Source organism: Primulina tabacum, chromosome 1 (assembly GCF_025594145.1).
Source record: "Primulina tabacum isolate GXHZ01 chromosome 1, ASM2559414v2, whole genome shotgun sequence".
In the NCBI taxonomy this organism is placed as follows: Eukaryota; Viridiplantae; Streptophyta; class Magnoliopsida; order Lamiales; family Gesneriaceae; genus Primulina; species Primulina tabacum.
The window spans coordinates 5,423,458-5,445,969 of record NC_134550.1 but is presented as its reverse complement, the minus strand read 5'-3'; the positions used below and the strand labels follow the sequence as shown (position 1 = coordinate 5,445,969).

The following is a 22,512-nucleotide window of genomic DNA, read 5'->3' as shown; positions in this document are numbered from 1 at the left end:
TATATATCATTTATTTTCAATCAATTACATAGTTTTCAATCTAGTCTAGATTTTAAGATATTTATCCATACATAGCAAAACTTTGAAATCTTTAAATATATACAAATGAATTCCAAATATAAAAAAATTAAAAGCTGAAATAGATAAATTGTAAGCTCATAAAGAAAAAAATTGGTAAGTTATAAGGCTGAATAAGTAGCGATTTAATATTTATACAGATGAGTTAACACATCTATTACCTATTAGAATATTTATTGTGGTATGCATGCATGTATAAATATTCAACTCATCTCAATTACATTTTTTTTTAAATTTTTATGTTGTCCCAAATATATAGTCAGATGTATATATTTATTTATATATTTTGTATTTTTTTACTGATATACCTCTATTAATTAAGTATTTGAAAATTAATGTGAAATTATTTTTTGAATGAATTAAATAAGGATAAAATAAGAAATATTTTTTTAAAAAAATTAATATTTACTTTCCAATGATTTTTTGATAGGTGTGAAAAAACAAGACATTATATTTGGGACAGAGATAGTGCCTTATTAAGGTTTAATATTACGATAATATTTCATATGTTAAGGATCATTTGGCATGACCTCCCGTAAATATGACATATCAGGGAAATTAAACACCGATCTTTGTTTTCTGACACAATCACATCCTCGACTATCTAATGTCTATAATACTTATCACAAATTGAACGATATTCTCGAAAATAAATGAATGATAGCACAATATGAATGTGCGAGCGATCATAATTTCATATAATCAATAGATTACTCTCATGCATTTTAAATTCATATTTGATTTCATAAATAAAACATAATCTTATAAAATGAATCACTTCATTCCAATATCAAATAAAAAAACAATAAATACATGTCAAAAGCTAACATAAGTCATATTACACATCTTTATAGAAACTGTAAAGAAAACGATGAAATACCTCAATAAATCTATGAAACTCCAAATGCTTATTGGTTATCCAAACTCGTGGAAAATAATTTATTTTCATCAAATTATTATTCATTTCCCCAAATTTATTCAAATTAAATTAATAATTTGAGTTATTTTATTTGTCAATAATAAATTTTTAAAGTCTAAAAATCCCAAAATAATAAATTCAGGCATTATCAAATTTTCTCAGGAATTAACAGCAATTAAATTTAAAATATTTATCAAGTCGAATAATCATAACACAATTTCATAATTATCAAATATAGTTAAATACTCAAACAATCACATACCTAGTTCAACAATAAATTATATGTTCAACAAAACATACCTCAATATCGATCAACTTCGATATCTATAACATTAACCCAATAAATAACACGGCTGAAACACGCTGGGAGGAAGAATCGCTCTTAAGCTCGATTAGAAGCAATCTACAGCCTGAACCGGCAAAACCAGTTGAGAAATGGCCGGAAAACTACGACATGCTCTGACAAGCGAATTTAAAAATCATGAATTACCTTGCAAAATGGGTACCAAAAGATTGCTTATGACATGGGATTTCTAAATATTACCAATTCCGAATTCCGGCAACCTAAGGGGTGAGCAAAATCTCGGTATAACCAAAATAACGAACAGAACCGATCTAAATCGAAAATTCGGATGGGTTAAATGGTAGTTCGTTAATTTTTTTCTTCAAAACTTCGAATGATTTGTTGTCACCTATGATATAAGTATAACTAATACATGAATAAGAGCCCAATGATCATGAACAGTAACAGTGGCTAACCCATCTATTTCGTTTGGGAATTTGAGTTGTGACACTTATTTTCTTGTTTAATGGGAAGAGTCGTATAATACACATATCTACACTTTTACTTCATTATACATTATAAAGCAAACAATTCCTCCTAAGTAAAAGAATTTAGCCTTCAATTCATCAAAGACAACATACCATTTTATTTCAAAGTGCAAAATGTTTCAGAAAAGTAGAAGTACAAAAGGACCAAGGAAATACAAATTGAGCCATGAAGTAGAAGTATTGGGCTACCCATTATACAATTGAAATTCAAATATTTTATAGAATACATATCATTCATCTAAATATATAAAATAAACGACGAAATACGACGTCGGAACGGAAGACGACCATCAGAAAATATTGAATTGACTTAGTTTCTTATTTCCCAAGTAGTCATCAAGCCCTGGAATAGTTGGGAAACATGGTGCTGAGATTCATGGGGTGCATCAAATTGTTGTCACCATTAAAGATTTGTTGGACTATGAGTCGGTTGGCCCTTTCGGATGGATGAAACGGATCCCAAAACACGTATTGGTCCCGATTTGGGCACAAGTTCGATAGGGGTGTGCAAAGACCCAACCCGTTGAATCGGCCCTGTCCACAACAAGCTATCTTTGAGGTTGTGAATCCTGTCCAAACGCATACCAAATGCAGTATAAGTCAAAGATCATTTCGGTAGTCATTATCTTACACGTTCATGTTTCGGACAATCAGAATAGGATTGACTGTGTATTCGAAAATGTACCGAAATTTCGAGGATTGGAAAAAAAATCCATGTGCATTTGATTGATGTTTGCCGCGATGAAAACATTGGTTCCAATATCTTGGTTAAGTTGATTGAGCATTTTTTTCAGTTGGGGGTTGAAAAGAGATGCAGCATGCTGTAGTTCTTCCGCGCATTCGCCATTTCTACTATGTTGTGCTAGTTCCGCTGGCACACAACCTAGTGGCCCCGTTCCGGTCACGAGAACCCGGCGAGCTCCAAGTCGATAAAGCCTCTACGTTTATTATTGCAAAATCACAAGAAACAAAACTCGATGAACACAATCATGAGTAATAAATCATAATTATTCATAAAATTTTAGAAATTGGGATAAATTTTGAAATTTCGAATTATATAATATATTTTTTTAAAATGAGAGATTAATTTTAAAAATACCTGTAACACTTTTTTGTACTCCGAAATGACATATGGGACATATTCTTGGAGTGTGAATTGTCTTGATCTTGCTGAAAAGGGCACCAAATAGTAATTGTTCACAAAATCATTGCCTCCCAAAGTCATGAGAGTGAGTGAATCTTTCACAAGTCTTTGGGTCTCCTCCTCTCCTATTAATGCACTCACCCTTTGCTGATATTGCCCAAAATAGTTTAATTGATCATAAATTCTTATGATGTTAACCTGCACACAAAATGTCACACCAACTTGGTCATTTGGAAAATCAAATAATTTTAAATAAGAATTTAGTCGAATTCGTAGTGAACAGAGAAATTCCATCGACGAGAGCCGGACGGATTACGTCATTTTTTTAAAAATAGAGAAACCGATTTTTTTTATTCTTTTTCAAAAAATGCCCATTACGTAGAATCCATATATTAAAATTTGGAGTGATAATTTACAATAAAGAATTTTGAGTGCTTTTCATTTAAATAAAGAATCCAATAAATCGCTAGGCTTACAAATTGAATTCCAGTGTCATTAAGCACTCCCACTCCAGCAGAGGCAAAGTTGGCACCAACTAACAGTCTCTGTCCCCTAAGCTCTGGACTCAAGTAAGGCAATGTGGCCTCCCAACCCATTTTTTCACCTAAAAAATAAAGCATAATAAATAATTTAAATAAAAATCCCATTTTCCTAGATAAATAATCTGCATGCTAATTTAAAAATATATTGAAGATATCGGTTGTTCGATATTTTGAAATTATTAGTTATTTACATAAAAGTACATTTATTTTGTTGTTTGGGGATTGGGAGACAGTGAAGATTCTTTACAAGGAAATATATAATTCAAATTTTCAGGTATACAAAGTAAAAAAAGAGAAAGAAATAGAAAACAGAAACTTTACTAATTATATCGGGAATGTTTAGGCCATTGGAGAATCGTCCCGTGGGGCGATGTGTTGGATAGTCGATCCCGTAGGGCGGAGCATCGGCCCTAGCCGTGGTGGCCAAGTAGTTGTTGTTGCCATTGTCCACCAATGAATCTCCAAATACAAAGAATGCTCTATTTTCAGCATCAACTTTCAAAGTTTTCGACGCTAATGTTATTATATAAATAATAAAGAAACATGAAACAGTAGCTAAATTAGACATTTTCATATGATATCTCGAGAAAAATAATGATAATCCCCTTTTTGAACAATGCATGACTCCATGGCTCTATATATTGGTGAGAATCCCAACTAATCTGTTGGTGTGATTAATAATTAAATGACAGAATGTCAAAAGCCTAGTGAATTAGCTTCGCGGCGTTAAATTTCCCAGTTGGATTAATGGGAATACCGCAAAATTAGTGCTTTAATTAAAGAGAAAATTTTATTTTAAAAAAAAATTATATTACTGAAATTGGAATTATCTCTTTTTATAATGTCATGCAAACTCATATTTCTTTAACTGAAATTTTATTTATTTTTAGAAACACTTTAAAAGAATCAAAAAAGGAAGGGAAAATGTGATTTTAGAACTGCGATTTCTTTTTTAAAAAGTTAATTAAAGAGCTGATTTTTAATTGTCATATTCAAACATGAAAATTGATTTTTTTGGCGATTAATTGTGGCTCCAAAGACCAAAAATCAAAAGAAAAAATTATATATTTTTTAAGTTTAAAAATGAAATTATCAAAATAACCACATTAAAAATTTATTCATCAGTTAAATATTATTATTTTTTATCACGTTTTATTTTAAGGAAAAAACCAAATTTCCTCTCCTGAGTTGACCTAAATTGGATGTTATTCCTCTATATGGGTTAGAAATAAGCCTTAATGCAATAACTTGACTTCTTTTATACTAATAGTTTTTTGAATTGCTTAAATTTCACGTAATTCATTTATTTTATTCCCTCATTTGTTGATTTTTAATATACATTAATATATGAAACCAAATTAAGCTTTAAACTAAATTTAAGGCATAGTGCAATCAAGTAGAGGACTTGAAATCTTCAACTGTTATCACATGGCTTCTAGTGCAACTATGCACTTACAACAACTCAATAAGTAATGCTACTTGTTTTACTTCAATAATAATAATATAGAGAAGGTTTAAAGGTTTCCTGACATATACATACATATATATATGTGCGACATGAATCGAAAAACCCAAAAATTTAATCGAGAGTGCGATTTTGTCAGTATGTATATATCAATGAACCATCTGAGATATGTATTTCAGAAGACTTCTTTCGAAGATATAATTTATATATTTGGATGAATTTTTTAAGAAATTATTATAATTTATTTCATTATTTTTCGAAAGCAAATGATCAATGACAGGAAACTATTGAATAATTTCTTAATTTGTGTATTATGAATGTGCATACCTAAAATAACATAGCCCTAAGCTGGTGGGTGAAAAGCGAGTTGGCACTTACTAATGACCATCCAGATTGCTGAACAGTATACAACGTAACTAATTTAGCTGCGTGGAATTAATTTCCTATTAATACAAAACAAATAAAAGGATTAATCAATATTATTGAATCCAGTGTTAGGTTGAATTAGCCCAAATGCCCCCATTGCAGAATAAAAGATCCTACTTTTTTTTGCTGAGAGGGAACCATAGTCGTTCATAAAATAAATCTCGAGTTTAACGCAATAGTTTATATAAAAAAAAAAGGCCAGGCTGCGACTCAGCTGATCCTTTCCCTTATAACGTCCAATCCAGAAATCATATATTTGATTCATAATGTTCTTCCATTGAATTTTGTAAGCCAATCCAACGCCCATTTAGTTTTTTTTTTAAGGGAAGAACATCATTAGTTAAAAGTAAAATATTGTCTTTCGTTTATTTAAGATAACGATTTTTCATGAGTTGTTTAATTATTTCTATAATTTGAGAATTGAGATTACTGATATGTTTTTTGTTTTTTGGTTTGATCAGTTTAAACTTTGAATAATATTTGCTTAAATATTTCATTTATTCAATTTCGTGTAATGAGATTACATTATGAAGATGTTTTCATTATTGTGATTATGGTTATTGTTATCAAAATCTCAAATATATTTTAATTATTGCATTTTTTTTTACCATTTCGTTAATTAATTTGATAGTTCTTAGCGTTATTATTTATTAATTATTGTTTATTGCTTCGTTAACAATTAACATATTAAACCTTCACTTTAATTTTTGTGAATAAATCATTTATGATTTTTCATGTAAGCCGATTATTATTTTAGAATTTTAGTTTTGATATAGATTTATTGGTTGTGCTTAATTATTTTTATCAATGAAGTTTATACTTATTTATTATAATGCCAAGTGAACGTTCGTATTCATAAATGGATGTAATCAAGGTTAACTCTTCAAAATTTTCATTACAAAATCAATTGATGAACAAATCAGTGACGAGTGAAACATAGTATCGATGAAATTGTTTGATTTGTATTTACACTACCTTGTAAGTTTTTCAATTAATTTTTTTAATTTTACGTTTGCATATTTGTTTGAGATGTTATCCATCATGATATGTTAGATTTATTATGTATTTTGATGCAATATTTTTTTTTAGTAACAATTTTTTTTAGAAAATTTTATAATTAGCCACATACTGTAAAATTCTGATTATGCCCCTGCAGCCTGGTAAACACACTAAGAAAGTCCTACATGACAGACTTGATCGAAAAAATGTTAGCAGATAGAGCGAATGATTTTGGGTTATGGAAGATGAAAATAGGCTCGTCTGGACAATACGGATCTCGTCGAGGCACTCGAGCGGGAGTGGTGTTAAAAACTTCCAAAGTCTGTATGGGTAACACAAAAAAAAAACTCAGCCAGTGCTGATTATTCTTCATTGCAAGCATTTAATAAGAGTGTGAGCAAAGAACTCACTTTCATTATAGATATGGCAAAATTGAGTCACCAAACACAATGCTAACTCCAATATTGCAGCCTCTAGCTTAGGCTACTACGTAACAATTGCCATTATTCATTATAGCCAACAAAAACGCAAGAAAGTGAATGTGGCCTGGTATATAGTCCTTGTGTTCTGCTATATATGAATGGCCAGAGTGAATGTGGCTTGAAACTTTGCTGTGTTTTTATAGATTTGATAATGTCTTGGGATTATATATTATAGGCTATGTTTGATAGCCATGATAAGAGAATGATTATTAAATAATCATCCCTTATCTCATGTTTGGTTCATTTTTTATTTAGCATGGAGGTCCTTGATTATGATTGAAAGCCCTCACTATTTATGTTATTTGTGTGATTAAATATCCTTCCTCAAAGGTGTGATAATGTATAATTATTGAATAGTGATAATGATAAATTAATATAATATTTAAATTTTTATTATATTTTTTTATAAATTAATTTCATATATTTTTATTATTTTCAATCATTTTAAAGAAAATAAATTGTAATGCAAATCTATCTTAACTTAAATTTTTATAAATTTCTAATCTTGTTAATTAATTCTTTTATGAAAATAAATATTTATTAAATTCTAATTTATTTTGTTTAATGATTACCGTAATATTTTCAAATATATTTCTAATAAATATATTTAAATTAATTTTAATAAATATAAATTATTATAAATATTTAATTATCTATCAAATTATTTTAAGAATATTTATAATTATTTTTAAAAAACAATAATATTATAATTATTACTAAATTTTATTTAACATTCAAAATATTATTGCTATTTTAATTATAAAGTAAATGCATATTTACAAATTTATTTCTAATAAATATATTTAAATTAATTTTAATAAATGTAAATTATAATTATAAATATTTAATTATCTATCCAATTATTTTAAGAATATCTATTTAATTAACACTTGAAGCATTTTGGTCATTGCAATAAAATTTACAAAATTAATCCATCATTTTAAAATCATACCAAACTCCATGTTATTTATCCCACCATACTATTAATCCATATATCTCATTTTTTAATCACTCTAATTACTAATCAATTACTTATCCCATCACACATACCAAACGGAGCCTATGTATAAAGTTGGTAGAGATTGTTCTGTTTCATAAATCGGTTAATATTTAATTTTTGAACTGTACTTTTTGGCACGTGATACGTGTGTATTTAATAAAATTATCTTGTGCTAAATAATTATATGTAAAAAATTTAGAGATTATATATCATAAAATTTTATACTGCTTAATTAATTTTTACAATACGTTTATAAAATTTAATGGTGTTTTATAATGATATTTGGACTTGGAGTGATGTATTTATTTAAACTTGGATAAGTTAGACGTTTTAGTGAATTTATGATAATAGAGTTTTCTTCGATATATAATATTAAGGGAAAATTTAAAAAAATTTGTCCTCTAAATTCGACTGTTTTAAATTTTGATCGTTTAAATAGTCTAAATTTGGTCATAGCCCTGTGATTTAGGTTTTTATTGACTTTTAATCATATTTCGTTGGAGTGATGCTATTAAACCGATAAATGATGATGTATCCACACCACGTCATCACTCAAGCAAAATTGGATAAAAAAAAAAAACCAACTTTCATACCAAATTTTGACCAACTCAAAGAACTACTCTGACTATTTTTCATAGAATAAAATAAAGATACATTTGACATTAAATAGAAACATGTATCATGACATTGAAGAAATTGATATGATTGGTTCATACTTAAAAATAGAGTACACAGTATAGATAAATATTCTGTTCATTACATTGCGAGTGAGGTCCGAACCAATGTCTCCGTCGAGGTATATGTTCATCTTATAATTTATCTGTAAGTCTGGCATTGGAAATATATAGTTATCTACCTCCATCAAAAGTGGAGTCATGTCATATTAAATTGTATGTAATAAGATACATTGTGAAATTAGGACTCCACTTTTGATCTAGGTAGAAAACTATATATTTCCACCGCCGACTTACAGATAATTATAAGATGAACATATACCTTGACGGAGATATTGGTACGAACCTATATATATATATATAGGTTCATAAATATGAATAAACTTGACAAGTTTCATATATAATTAAATTCCACCATATAAAAACTAGAGATGCTTTCAACTTTGAAGCAGATACTAAATATATATTATTCGATACATCAACGTAGCCAGATTCTTACACTACTGCATCATGCTGCACAAGGGGGTACCATGCATCTCCTAAAGAATCCCAATACTTTTTTCTGCATGAAATAAGAATAATCTTATGAGAATATGTAGACGATGTACGTACGTACTTTATCTAGTAACTAATTGAGGTGATATTATTTACAAATTACAAGAGTACTTCAATGTTGACCATAAAATGTTTGAGTATTCAAAAAATAGAATTCTTGCATCACCTAACGTGAAACTATAAACGGCACGATTTGTAATCATATAACCAGCATGTATATATAGTTAACGGCCCGGTGCATGTACATCAGTGCGAGCGCGCGCGCGCTTGTGTATAGTTATATGCATATATTTCAAAGAATTGAGTCTTACTCCTTTGGAATTGTCAACAAGTTCAGAAGGGATCTTGTAAAGATCTTCATCAACCGGCTTTCCAGTAAACGTCGATGTTTGCTGCTGTGAGACGACGTATGCAGGCTTGTTACTTTGTTTCGGGTAGTAGTGCTGATGATTTCTGGGATGATGCATCAGATAGCGAACCTGATCTTGTTTCCTTTGCTCCTTCTCATTTGAGCAGCCTTTGTCAAATCGCCTCGCCTGCATTATGAAACATGCAACTTTTCAAGATTCAAGTATACATACAATATAATTTAAAAGAGAATATCGATCATATAATGGAGCTCAAAGAATTTAAATCGGTTAATAAATTGATGAAGTGGTGTGGATACATCAGATCGATAATCATTATCGTTTTATGAACATGGTTAACTCGCGTTGGTATAAGCGTCTATTACAATCCTTTATAATGCATTTAAAACACTAGTTACCACAAAGGATATCATGAGATTGAAGCACTCAAAGCTATATGGGATTGGATCATTACACTCGACTAATCCGGAGTTCCTAAAAGCCATATAGCTCATTTCTTGTTGGCCAGACATATAATTTTGTCTTTTACGAGCGGGGTTTGAATGATCCAATATGAATTTACAATGGACTTCTATAATAACTTGAGTAATCATTTTTCAGTTCTTGCTTAAACGGCATAGGACCCGAGTAATGACATTGGCTCAACCCCGGATTTTCAAAGGGTGAAATGAATAAGTATTAACACGAGTTTTTAGATGTATATGGTGGGTAAATATGGTTTTTTTAAGATTTTTTTATTCATATAAATTTCCAATTTTAATTTAAATGATTGACCTAGGAGTCATGTAAGAAGGATCAATTATCATTGGATACGTGAGAGATACTCAGCTATCCATGGCCCTACATTATTCCAGAATGTGATGTGTAATGGCAAGTAGAGTAATTGTTACCAGCAAAGCATTTAGTTTCTGTCCAAGACAAATTCATAAAAAAAAAATTTTACAAAAGAAAACGAAAAGTAAAAGTCAGCATCTTTGGTAATTTTTACGGGTTTAATTTTGGAGATATACTGTTCCAAGATATATTAATTTAGGTATTTGAAAATTGTATTTTTTTCATTTTGATGGCTCTATATTATCGAATTTGAGTCTCAATCTTTCCATTTTTTGGTCAATTTTAGTAATTTTTTCGATATGACACTGATGTTTCATTGACATGTGTAGTGACTCATTATGAGCATGTCCAATGAAAAAATATTAAAGTTATAAAAAATCAAAAGATACATTGAGTAAAATTGAAATATGATCGCATAGAAAACCAAGATTCAAAAAAGATAATATATATGACGAAAAATATAATTTTTCTTTCAAATATGATATTGAAATTATATATATTTTCTTTTGTTTTTCAAACAAGTTACTTTAGTTATTCTAAATATATCTTCGTGTAGTAATATTGCTAGCTAAGTTAGGCGTGCGTTGGTATGTCATAAATAAATGTTTTTATAGATTTTTAATAATGTAAACTCGAGTAGATGTAAAACAAAATTGACGTTACTTTACAAGCTGCTGGCGGTGGAAGAAAACTTTTTTAAGAGTAGGTATCGTGTAGACGGTTTCACGAATCTTTATCTACGAGACAGGTCAACTCTACCGATATTCACAATAAAAAGTAATACTCTTAGCATAAAAATAATATTTTTTCATGGATAACCCAAATAAGAGATCCGTCTTATAACATACGACATGTGAAACAATCTCACACAAATTTTTGTCTTTTTTTTAACGTATTGCTTGAAAATTAAAAGTGGGCAATAAAACCAAATAAAAAAGCAAGAGCCGACACCATCAATCGTGTAGTCCCATGAGTCTCGCGGCAAACGTGGGTTTATTTGTGATTTTTAAAAGGAAAAAAAGAAGAAGCAAGAGTTAGGATAAATCATAATTACAGATAAATAATTTTATATTTGATTTAACTAATTTTATTAAATTTGTATTATAAAATACGTTTAAAAAGATCGATAACTTTTTTACCCTTTTGCTATCACACACAGTCAAAAAGAAGAAAAAAAGATTATATGTTTATTTATGTGCAAGGAAAAAATAAAACTTTTAAAATTTAAAGTGAAGGTTATTATTGTAATTGAGTAATCATGTGATAAATTATCATATTCTATCCACTTAAATTGATGTAATGCAATAGTTTAGTTGAAATGGGAAGGGGGAAATTATACATTAGTAAAGTTGGTGTTGTGAGAATGTATCAATAATAGATTCATAACATAATAATGACTCAAATAAAATATTTGTCCTTCATGACAGTAAAAATATAATGAAATTGCTTATAGTCTTGTGGTATAGTGTTATAATACATTTTTAAAATGTTGACAAAAACTTGTGTGAGACGGTCTCACGGGTCGTATTTGGTGAGACAGATATCTTATTTGGGTCATCCATGAATATGTATTAATTTTTATGCTAAGAATATTACTTTTTATTGTGAATATCGGTAGAGTTACCCGTCTCACAGATTAGGATCCGTGAGACGGTCTCCTGTCTCACGTGAGACCCACTCTAAAACATTATATAGTATTAAATATATAATGAATTGCTAACATATGAGAATTGTGGTTAGAATCCACGTTGAAATTTGAAACTTGTACATTTGAAATGTGATTTGTATTAATAATAATAAACACGAAAAAATTAAAATAGATATAAGAAAGTACGAAAAGCTGTATAGGTATATACATACCGTCATGCAATCTAATTGTCTATGGTATGAAAATACGATCAAAACGAAGAAAGATGTATGAAAATAAATTAATTAACCAACCTTCTGTTGAGGAGCAGAATAAATCCGGCGCGGCGGCGGTTTCTCGAACCCCACCCTGCGAGGCGGAGGTCTCTCAAACCCTGAGGCGTAAAGATCAGCGCCGCCTCCGGCGCCGCCACCCCAGACACCGGCGGTGTTGATATTATTGTTCACATATCCGGCAGGGCATTCTCCTGAGCAGCTACATCGGAGCAGCCCCGCCTGCCTCGCGCATTCGAAGTACTGCGTAATCGGCAACTCGCCCGCGTTCTCCCAGTCACCAAACGCCGGGATTTGCCTACTTTTCCGGCAGTGTTCCTGAATCACACACAACCATGCAGCGAACTTATATATGAAGAAACAGATTCTTGCAAGGAAATTTTAATACAAATTAATTCTTGAAAATTTCAAGATTTAGAGTATCCGTGTGTGTTAGGCTTACCGTAGGCATTGTAACCAGAAAGGAACTGAAAAGACAAATAAGAAACGAAAAGGGGCTGTGGGAAAGTAGTAGTGGGGTGTTGAAAAGTTTGGTCATTGGCACCAAAAACTAGCAAAAAAAGTCCAACGACTCCATTATGTGTCAGGTTTTTTTGACATAAAATATTTCAATAATAAGAAAATATATATTTTTTTAAAACGTGACAACAGCTTTCAACGCTCTTTGGATCGACTGATTTTTTATTTTTGTTGTTAATCAGGATCATTGTTTAACATTAACTCAAAAATTATAAGTAATTTTATTTTTATGTATGACGGTGCAGAGTCTCATGTTAAATGACACTCTATAAAGAGGTTGCACGTAGTTGTGTTTGAATGAGTTAAGTTTTTTAGCTCATGATTGCGGAGAAAATCATGTCTTAATGCTGATGTTATCTTATATATCAGTTTTATCATTTTTCTATCATTTACGTTGTTCCCACCAAAATCCGGTGTCTTTTTTCACGGCTCACCCAACGACTTACCAAATCATACAACAATGTAGCTTTAGCAGTTTGACGTCGTCAAATTTTAAATATTCATAAACTTTAAATATTTCTCTAACTAATCCTACCAAAAACTTGAATTTATTTGGAAGGTAAGAATATTTTTATAGGCAGACAAATTAATACACGTCTCTGTTTGAGTAGAATTAATAGTCCCAACAGGTTTTAGTTGTTAAAATGATTGAACGAGTATTAATATGTTTTTTTAATCTATGTAAGTTCTAGATTTAACTAAAATTCTTATCATACATTGGAAAACTATAATATAACAAAATTTATACTGTACATTGTCAAATTCTAATAATATATAAAAGTGCAATTACATAAACATAGAAATTTACATTATAAGCGCAAATAGTAATTAGATAAGTACCTATAAAAATTTATTTTTTAACATTATATCTACATAGCTATACATTTCATAAAACATAGGAATAAAAAATGGAAAATAAATTTTGGTCTGATTTTTTTTTTATCGTGAATTTTGGTCACCAAGTTTTCGACATTTGGTTTTGGTGCACTAACTTTGAAATTTTTAACCATTTAACTCTATTCTGCCGGAGTTTTGAGTGCTGCTACCATAAATTAATGGCTTTTTTGATGTCACGTCAGCAGTTGAGTAGACTGATATAACCCATTATTAAAAGTTACTGAGCCAAAACTAAATTTTAAATCGACATCCAAAATTGGAAGCGATATTTTTTACCTAAATAAAACAAGGAATAAGGTGAGATATGGGTTAAATACGAAGGATGAAACATATTTTATAAACTTTTTATTAAACAATTTTATTTTTGCAGTAATAAAATATCAAAATAAAAACAAACTACTTTTCTTTTATATCTTTCTGATAGGGAAAAAAATGAAATGCCTTCAACTAATTTCTATTTGGTGATAATTGCACGCATTAGCTGTCTATGAATTATCCATTCAAATTCATCAATAATGCATGAACTTAAAAGTACTACTAAAAGGAGAGACGAAGGATTGTGTTGAAATAATTGAATCCAGCTAAATATATTGTATTCAAATTTTATTAAATATCGGTTCAAAATAAAAAAATACACTATATTTTACATTCCATATTAATAATTTATCGAGTTCATTATATGATGTTAGCAAAAATTCAGACATGAAATCGACTGTGGATTTGTTTAATTTTAAAATATCAATAATCATGTTAAAAATTAGGAATGATTTAATAAATTGAACATAATAGTCTAATTTTAAATTCTGTGAAAAATATTTTTAGATTTGATTCAAAATATTATTGAATATATTAAAATTCAGTAATCATAAATATAAAACAATTATTGTTCAAACCGTACAACTATAATTTACATTTCATCACATGTGATTGAATCGACAAATATGCTTGTTTGTTTTTTCACATATATTTAAAAAAATTATTAGAAGAACAAATTTTACAAATAAATTTCTAATTTTATTCTTATTCAATTCATTTAAAAGATGTTTGAACACTCTCAAATAGTTATTTATTCGGGATATATCAGTCAAAATATAAAAAGTATTAAAATATAAATTGAACTATATATTTGAAACAACCGAAAAATGAAGTAAAATATATATAATTGAGACGTAAAAAATACTAAACCAGTAGGCAAAAATTTGTGTGAGACGGTCTCACGGGTCGTATTTGTGAGACGGATCTCCTATTTGGGTCATCCATGAAAAAGTATTATTTTTTATGCTAAGAGTATTACTTTTTATTGTGAATATGGATAAGGTTGACCCGTCTCACAGATTAAGATCCGTGAGACGGTCTCACATAAGATCCCACTCCAAACAGTATTTTAAAAAGTAGACTTTCAGATTAAATGAGTCACTGATGTTTTAATAGAAATTTTTTTATCATGCATTGAGAATCCAAATATTTCGAAAAAAAAAACACCAGATATAACGTAGAAAAAACCCGAAAATCCAAGAAAGACAAGTGCGTGTTTGAAGATGAGCGGAGAAATGTCAAGAAAAGATGGGGAAAGTCAATTTTTAGTGTAAACATGTGGAAAAGGTTGTCGTTGACTAAGGTTAAAACTGGTCCTTTTTTTTACTAGGAATATGATTGTGAAGGTGCGTGGGTCCCCGTACATTGATTATCAAATAAAAATGGTACAAAGTTTTAAAGAAAGTGTGTGAGTGCAGTGGTTGTGTTTTCAAAATGTTCAGTCTCGACTTACTTCTTCTTGTCCTTTTTAGGCAGTAACATGCCCGATAATCAATGGCAATTGTTATTTGAACAATTGGATCAGATCCATGTGAATCTATATATATCTATTTCTCATTAGATTTATCATGTACATATGTACATCATGATAATTTATATAATAAATTATATAAAGTTATACATGTTATATCTTGGTCCCGGACATTACTAAATGATCAATCATGAGGGTCGTAAAATATTCCCGTGAACATCTTGTGGAATTCTACCTCGGCTGTCTCCTCCACACATGACATATCTTTCCCCATGCTTATGAAATCATATCTAAGTTTAAAAAATTTGAGTTGTATCATTATCGTCAATTATAGTTTTTTTTGTTAAAATGACAAATGTTCAGTACTACACATGATCAATCTTCTTTATTAGATACAAATAGATTGAAAAATATATAAAACAATTTATTAAAATAAAATAAAAAATCTATATATTAAATTAGGCGGCTGCCTAGGTGGATTTTTTTGAACAGCCGATGTTTTTAACTACACCTAGATGAATCGTTTTTTCTAAAAATTGGGGCGTTGGACACTACCTAAACGGTCATAAGCGGCGCTTTTTAGAACACTATGTATAACAATGATAATTTAGTATAATATGATTTTAATATTGATTATTTTTTCTTGAATTTTAATTGTAGTTGAATTTCATCTATAACTTAATTTTCATAATGCAATCTAAAAAATTTGGTGTTGCATTGTCAAATTGGAACAAAAAAATAATGAATAATGGTTGTCGCTATAGAACTTCCTCTCGTGTAATCAGAGTTCCAAAGGATATATAGTCATATTACATGGTGCATGCATGTCATTCGATTAATTAACATAATGAATATTACTTAAATATTAAAAACAATAAATATCATATATATTTTTTTTAAAAAAATATATGTATTAGTGAACCATAATGATTTTTTTATATAATCAATTTATGTTTGCTCGATCGAAAAGTACTATCTAAAATAATGTATTATTAATTTATTGATTAATTAATACATCTCTAAATCAATAAAATTTTAGGATATCAACATTATTAATTTATCGATATTTTACCTTATATTTTGTATATGAATAATTTTATATAACTCCATGGTACTATTGATACATTGCCATCCTTAACTTTATCATCAGGATACTTGCCCCAGTACTGTATTATATCATGCCTTGAGTTAGTTTGAAGCTGCAATAGTTTACTAATTTCATTGTTCCTTTTTAATTTATCGAACAAAATTCAACATAAAGTCATTTATATTCATAAATACCAAGAAATCTTTTGTGTGTATAGAAATGGTTGAAAAGAAACAACTATATCTGCTATATAAATTATAGAATGTAACACTTGGATCGCTGTATAATTTAAATTTTTGAGTTTATAATAAAAATGCTCCAAAACATCGTGGAACCGCGGATATACTCATGGTTCTGCGTCCAATTTTGTATGCCTCATGGACCTTAGTACCTATTGCATCCATATACTCGGGATCGTATCTGAGATTATCGGAGTCTGAGCCGAATTTCAAGATTTGGAGCCCATTAGTTATTAGAATGTGTGTAATTTTTTCATCCACGATGACCCTTAATTTGACAAGTTAATATTTACATAATTTAAATTTATATATACTATATACATATTTTGTTGTAGAAAATATATGAAAAATAGAATAAAGGTTTTCATTACTATGACAACACTGTCACATTTTTAATTATGCCATCATTACATCACTTAATTAAGATCACAAAATGGAAATAATATGTCACCAATTGTGAAAATTTAATTTTTTAGATACCAAATTATTATTATTATTTTTTTATTTTACATAAAATATATTTAAAAAATTAAGAAAAGTTCTTGTTAACAATATGGGTTCAAGTATCGGTCTAGACATGGATACCTTCTCGATGAAAAGATATGTTCCGAGCGGAATAGCTAGCACGTCGAGCTAATTATAGATCTCTTATATATATATATTAACAAAGAAAAAATGATGGTATATTCTTTATCGATATATACCGATATAATTTTTTTACTAATTTGCAGACTATACAATAAAAGATTTCTATTACAAGAAAACATGGCCTCGGTTTTGTTGAATATTAAAATAAAATATAAAATGCTCGAATTAAATATATGAAAAATACAATTTTATAATTGCATATTTGTTCATTTGCGATTTAAATCATATATGTTATAAAATTTCAGTTTTAGTATGTTATTTTTAATTTTTTAATTTTATTCTTTTTTTTTTCGAAGTTTGGATGACATCGATCGGATGCTGGTGCGACACCAAACACATTCGAAAAAAAGAGTGAAATTGTCAGAATTTTAAAATACCAGTGAAAAAAATATTCGATAAAATAGATGAACGGAATCTAAAAAAACAATTATATATGACCAAAATTGTATTAATTTTTCCTCAAATATATTTTGTTGTTTGCATCGTAAATAATGTATCCAATTTTGACCTAATGAGTAAATCTCTTGTGAAGAACAATGACTAGAAACCACCTATTTAAAAAAAAAAAAAAAAACTTATGTCCATTATATCATTTTGTTCCCCTTTTTCCTCGGAACGATTTACCAAATTTCCAAGGCAAAAAAATCATTCTTCCATCCAAATGCATGTCAAATTGTCCATAAACAACACTCCCTTTTTTTCTCTTCTTCTCCAAAAAACATCGATTTTTTTATTTTCTTGATCAAATTATTCACTATTCGTTTTACCATTTTTGTTTCCATTCAAGGGTCCTTCATTTTTTGGAGGACCCGAAGCTCCAATCCACACCATGCATGCATTATTCCTTCACCGATGAACCCTTTTCTTAAATAGCTTTCTGGGATTTGAATTCGCAAAATAAATAACGACATTTTTTGCAAGATTTTTCGCATCATTCCGTTGATTCATTCGCTTTGTTTATGCAATATTTTGAGGCCCGGAGAAACAAGGAAATTGTAGACTAATTTGCACTTTTAATTTGGCGTGGAGGTTGGGGCCATACATAATTTTTATTTTTATTTTTTGTGTTTATATTTATAATTTATATCCTTTTAGTTTGGCTTTGGGGAAGAATTATCATATACCAAGGGTGAAGAAATGAGTTGCAGTTGCCTCCCATGTTTTGGAAGTAAGGAAGAAATCCAGGCAGAGGATAATTTGCCTGTTTCTCAGGCAAAAAATGTATCTACTCATTTATCTCCTCCTCATGGTGAGTTTAATTGCCTTCCTTTAAAATCATTATATTTTATGATCATGCATGAATTTTTTAGGGTGGAATTAGATTTTTTTGTCTTTTCAATAATTTTTATGCTTTCTGAATTTCGAGTAGTATTCAATATTTTTTAGATTATCTAATAAATCACTTAACGATAATATATTATATATCCGATCATTTTTTAGTTTTTTTCTATACATTTTTTCTCTCGTCTTATCCAAATTTTTATGATATGAAGTTGATTGCCAAATTTTGAAACATTGGAGTATGATATCGTTTGGGGACTCATTCGAAAATATACAAAATATAATTTAAAGGAGATAAATGGCTCGATTTGGGTCGAATTTGAATCTGTATATATCATTGATGAAAGTTCAGTTAGTATCAAATGTATGGACAATATTTTTATCAAGTTTGGAAATGTCATATATATGAGAAATTCCAAACCATTCAATATTATTATAGAACAAAAAGTTCAAAACTTCCATTATTATTATTTTTTGGATCCAAAAACGTCCCAATTTTTCACATTAAACAAATATGCAATCCTTTCTGAATTTTCGATTCTTCTACAACGCAGTCTAACTCCATTGCCATTGAGTTTCTGTAGCTATCTCCTTTTTCGCTCTTTGAATCCTTGTATTGAGAAAACATGATTTGGCTTAGGATTGTCCATTTTTATTAATTTCAAGGGTTTCTCTATAGTTTTTTTTATCTTTCTGCATAGCCCGAAAATCTCATTTTAATCTATTTTTGGAAGAGGTTTGAGTCCATAAAATTTAAATCTCGCTTAGAGTTTTGAGCGCGCACACACATACATAATCCTAAATTAAGAAAAAAAATGACAAAAAACACAATCAAGAATTTATGGCTTCTTATGATACCTTGTTGTTTTCTCTTTACAGTGCATAGCAGTATGCAAGCTCCATCCGTCGAAACCGGTAATAAACCAGATTCTCCACTTGTAGAAAATGGAGAGAACACTGCAAAAACCTTCACTTTTCGCGAACTTGCTATAGCAACAAAGAACTTTCGACAAGAATGTTTATTAGGCGAGGGTGGATTTGGAAGAGTATTTAGAGCCACACTTCAATCAAGTGGACAGGTACACTATGCATTTGCACGTATCAACAAAATTTGTATTTCTTGCCAGTTTAGCTAATTTTCATGAAGATTGTTAACTTTTTAGTGTTTTTTCCGGCAGATTGTGGCTGTAAGACAACTAGACAGGAGTGGAACACAAGGGAGCAAGGAGTTCCAAGTTGAAGTTTTGATGTTGAGTCTGCTTCAACATCCGAATCTGGTCAGTCTGATCGGATATTGTGCAGATGGAGAACAACGGCTTTTAGTGTATGAATACATGCCAGCAGGATCTCTGAAAAACTTCCTATTTGGTACCTTGCATTCGTTTTTAACTCATTTGTCACCACAACTTTATCTGACTTGCGGGTCTTTTATTTACGCATCATACGCCTTATAAGTATGTCATCTATGGTGCTAACTTGGAATTTATTTTGTTCGAATTTTGCAGATCTTCCACCTAATAAAAAGCCATTGAACTGGTCTACAAGGATGAAAATAGCTTTGGGGATCGCTCAAGGGCTCGAATACTTGCACGAAAAGGCCAATCCTCCTATCATATACCGAGACTTGAAAGCTTCAAATATCTTGCTTGATGAGATGAACAATCCCAGGCTGTCAGAATACGGGCTTGCAAAGCTCGTGCAGAGTGGCAATAAGATGCATGTGCCTAGAGTCATGGCAACATATGGCTATTGTGCACCCGAATATGAAAGGCATGGTGATCTGACATCGAAGTCAGACGTGTATAGTTTTGGGGTCATTTTGCTTGAGCTCATCACCGGGCGTAAAGCCTTAGACACAACGCGGCCAGTAGACGAGCAAAATATAGTTAGTTGGGTGAGTATGATCACTTCTATACATTTTGAAAACATAGCTTAGATTTTGAGAAATATTACTTATCTAACTTGGCAAGATTTGTGCATACATTCGAATAGGCACAACCCATTTTTCGAGACCCAAAACTTTTCCCTGAAATGGCGGATCCGTTGCTTAAAAAGGATTTTCCAATTACAAGCCTAAACCAAGCAGTGGGAGTCGCATCAATGTGCCTGCACGAGGAACCATCAGTCCGTCCCTTGATCACGGATGTCGTGGCAGCACTTAGCTTCCTCGCCACGGCTCCTCCTGAAACTCCAGTCCCTGCTCGTCTTATGTCTATACTGTCATCAAGGGTTGAAAATCCGAGCCAACATGGAGTTAACCATTCTTTTAGCCACACAAACGTGTCTTGCCATAAACGAGACGATAGTTCAGATAGCGATGATGATGAAGACCAAAAGAACAGACATAAAGAACACGAAAGCTCAACAAGCTCGGATGATGAGGACTCAAAGAACAAGTCGAAACGTAACTTCAAAGATTCAGGCAAATGGAGTTCGAGATCTAGTAGAAGCAGAAGAAAGAGCAGGAACAACAGCATTTACTCGCGAGATGACAGTCTCGGATTCAGCATGAGGTATGATAGCAGTTTACCAGAAGATAGTATTCCTCCCAATCTGAGGCAGAGCAGCAACGTTCAAGAAGCTCATGATCATTCTGATTCTGGTTCTAGCAGCGATGAAGAATCTTCGGATGAAATGTCCCATGATCATAACATAAGTATAAACTCGAGAAGTGGTAAAAGCTTGACGTCGACTATGAGACAAGAAAGCTGCGTGAAATCAATCAGTTCTTCTTCAAGCCGCAGCAGCAACAGCAGCGTCAGTTCCGAAGATGGAGACATGTTCATCCCAAAGAAGCATGATGATCTGATGGAGCATCATAGCATGAGATCAAACGATGGTTCCGAGTTCGAGTATTCGAGACATAACAGCATGGCAGATTCAGAAAAAGAACATGAGAGATGATCCAAAACGATCACTAAGAAAATTTGTTGGAATTGCAACTAAATATCACTATCATATCAACAAAAACACGCTATGTCAAAGAGAGAATCTGTGATTATTAAACTTCATTTAAACTTCTTGATTTTTTTAAAACTTTTTTTGATTTTGTTTTTTGACAAAACCAAGATTTCTTTTATCCATTTGTCCCGTTGAGGAGATGTGTAGGATAATTGAAGCATACCGACTTGCAAGAAACATCTTATTTTCTAGCTTTATTCCCTCTCATCTCTTTTGTATTTATATATTTTCGGACATTTCAAAAGTGTTTGTAATAAGTAATAATAATTGAAATAAGATTGGATTGAAGTAATTTTTTGTTTTGTTTTGTATATTTTCCACTAATTACTAAATCAGTGGAAGAGTATTCTAATCCGGTTCACATCCTAAATTTTTCTATCTATCTTACTCGTGTTTATCGGGAAACAAACTCGATTGTAGAATGCTTGAAGAGATGCAACCTTTGACGATATATGGTTTCACTTATTCTGAGAGAACAAACTCTCCAAAATATAGAAAACCTGTGTAGAATTGAACATGATTAATTATATGCTTATAATTATGTGTTTCTTTTAGGATTATCTACTGTTTTTAAAATTTTTTGGTTAGTTATAGTAATTATTTGAATATTGAGAGGTCTTGATCTCGAAATTTAATTTATATAACATTTTTTATATCAATAAATGATTATCATTTGTCTAATTTTATATGTTTAATAAACTATCACATGACATTTAATATGAGCTGGTTTAGATTAATCATAATCCGCTTGAAATGTATCTTAATACCTGAAATTTACAACGAACATTTCTCTTAACCCTTTATTCTATGACAGTGAGTTGTCCGTGATTCAAATCAGACTTGATGTTTATCAATGA

At 30.3% G+C, this 22,512-nt stretch overlaps 3 protein-coding genes across 6 annotated transcripts; 1 reads left to right on the top strand and 2 right to left on the bottom strand.

Moving 5' to 3' along the window:
• Positions 1-1,908: 1,908 nt before the first annotated feature.
• On the bottom strand, positions 1,909-4,115 carry LOC142516943 (GDSL esterase/lipase At5g33370-like). 2 transcript variants are annotated; one of them, XR_012812724.1, is made up of 6 exons: positions 3,836-4,115; positions 3,449-3,576; positions 2,928-3,170; positions 2,514-2,766; positions 2,107-2,397; positions 1,909-2,066 (listed from the first exon to the last, which is right to left on the bottom strand). XR_012812724.1 is itself a non-coding variant. In XM_075619893.1 (5 exons), the coding sequence occupies exons 1-5, from the start codon at positions 4,086-4,088 to the stop codon at positions 2,165-2,167; spliced, it is 1,110 nt and encodes a 369-aa protein (XP_075476008.1). In that variant the 5' UTR covers positions 4,089-4,115; the 3' UTR covers positions 1,909-2,164. The 2 variants fall into 2 exon arrangements, 1 of the variants encoding a protein (XP_075476008.1); XM_075619893.1 differs by having other exon boundaries at positions 1,909-2,397.
• Positions 4,116-8,933: 4,818 nt separating this feature from the next.
• On the bottom strand, positions 8,934-12,817 carry LOC142516927 (uncharacterized). Its single transcript, XM_075619892.1, has 4 exons — positions 12,680-12,817; positions 12,259-12,555; positions 9,427-9,651; positions 8,934-9,122 (listed from the first exon to the last, which is right to left on the bottom strand). The coding sequence occupies exons 1-4, from the start codon at positions 12,773-12,775 to the stop codon at positions 9,069-9,071; spliced, it is 672 nt and encodes a 223-aa protein (XP_075476007.1). The 5' UTR covers positions 12,776-12,817; the 3' UTR covers positions 8,934-9,068.
• Positions 12,818-18,099: 5,282 nt separating this feature from the next.
• LOC142537097 (putative serine/threonine-protein kinase PBL25) lies at positions 18,100-21,947 on the top strand. 3 transcript variants are annotated; one of them, XM_075642675.1, is made up of 6 exons: positions 18,100-18,442; positions 18,525-18,662; positions 19,574-19,773; positions 19,873-20,062; positions 20,200-20,588; positions 20,687-21,947. In XM_075642675.1, the coding sequence occupies exons 2-6, from the start codon at positions 18,551-18,553 to the stop codon at positions 21,596-21,598; spliced, it is 1,803 nt and encodes a 600-aa protein (XP_075498790.1). In that variant the 5' UTR covers positions 18,100-18,442; positions 18,525-18,550; the 3' UTR covers positions 21,599-21,947. The 3 variants fall into 3 exon arrangements, with proteins under 3 accessions (XP_075498790.1, XP_075498797.1, XP_075498780.1); XM_075642682.1 differs by having other exon boundaries at positions 18,509-18,662; XM_075642665.1 differs by having other exon boundaries at positions 18,100-18,662.
• Positions 21,948-22,512: the final 565 nt, after the last annotated feature.

Coding starts and splice junctions, on each gene's coding strand:
- LOC142516927 (XM_075619892.1), bottom strand. CDS start 12,775: ATGACCAAACTTTTCAACACCCCACTACTACTTTCCCACAGCCCCTTT. Junction 9,652..12,258: donor ATTCTGCTCCTCAACAGAAG/GTTGGTTAATTA, acceptor TTCATAATGCAG/GCGAGGCGATTTGACAAAGG. Junction 9,123..9,426: donor TTGTTGACAATTCCAAAGGA/GTAAGACTCAAT, acceptor TATTTCATGCAG/AAAAAAGTATTGGGATTCTT.
- LOC142537097 (XM_075642675.1), top strand. CDS start 18,551: ATGAGTTGCAGTTGCCTCCCATGTTTTGGAAGTAAGGAAGAAATCCAG. Junction 18,663..19,573: donor TCATTTATCTCCTCCTCATG/GTGAGTTTAATT, acceptor TTCTCTTTACAG/TGCATAGCAGTATGCAAGCT. Junction 20,589..20,686: donor AGCAAAATATAGTTAGTTGG/GTGAGTATGATC, acceptor ACATTCGAATAG/GCACAACCCATTTTTCGAGA.
- LOC142516943 (XM_075619893.1), bottom strand. CDS start 4,088: ATGAAAATGTCTAATTTAGCTACTGTTTCATGTTTCTTTATTATTTAT. Junction 3,171..3,448: donor ATGACACTGGAATTCAATTT/GTAAGCCTAGCG, acceptor TTTTGTGTGCAG/GTTAACATCATAAGAATTTA. Junction 2,767..2,927: donor AGTACAAAAAAGTGTTACAG/GTATTTTTAAAA, acceptor TAATAAACGTAG/AGGCTTTATCGACTTGGAGC.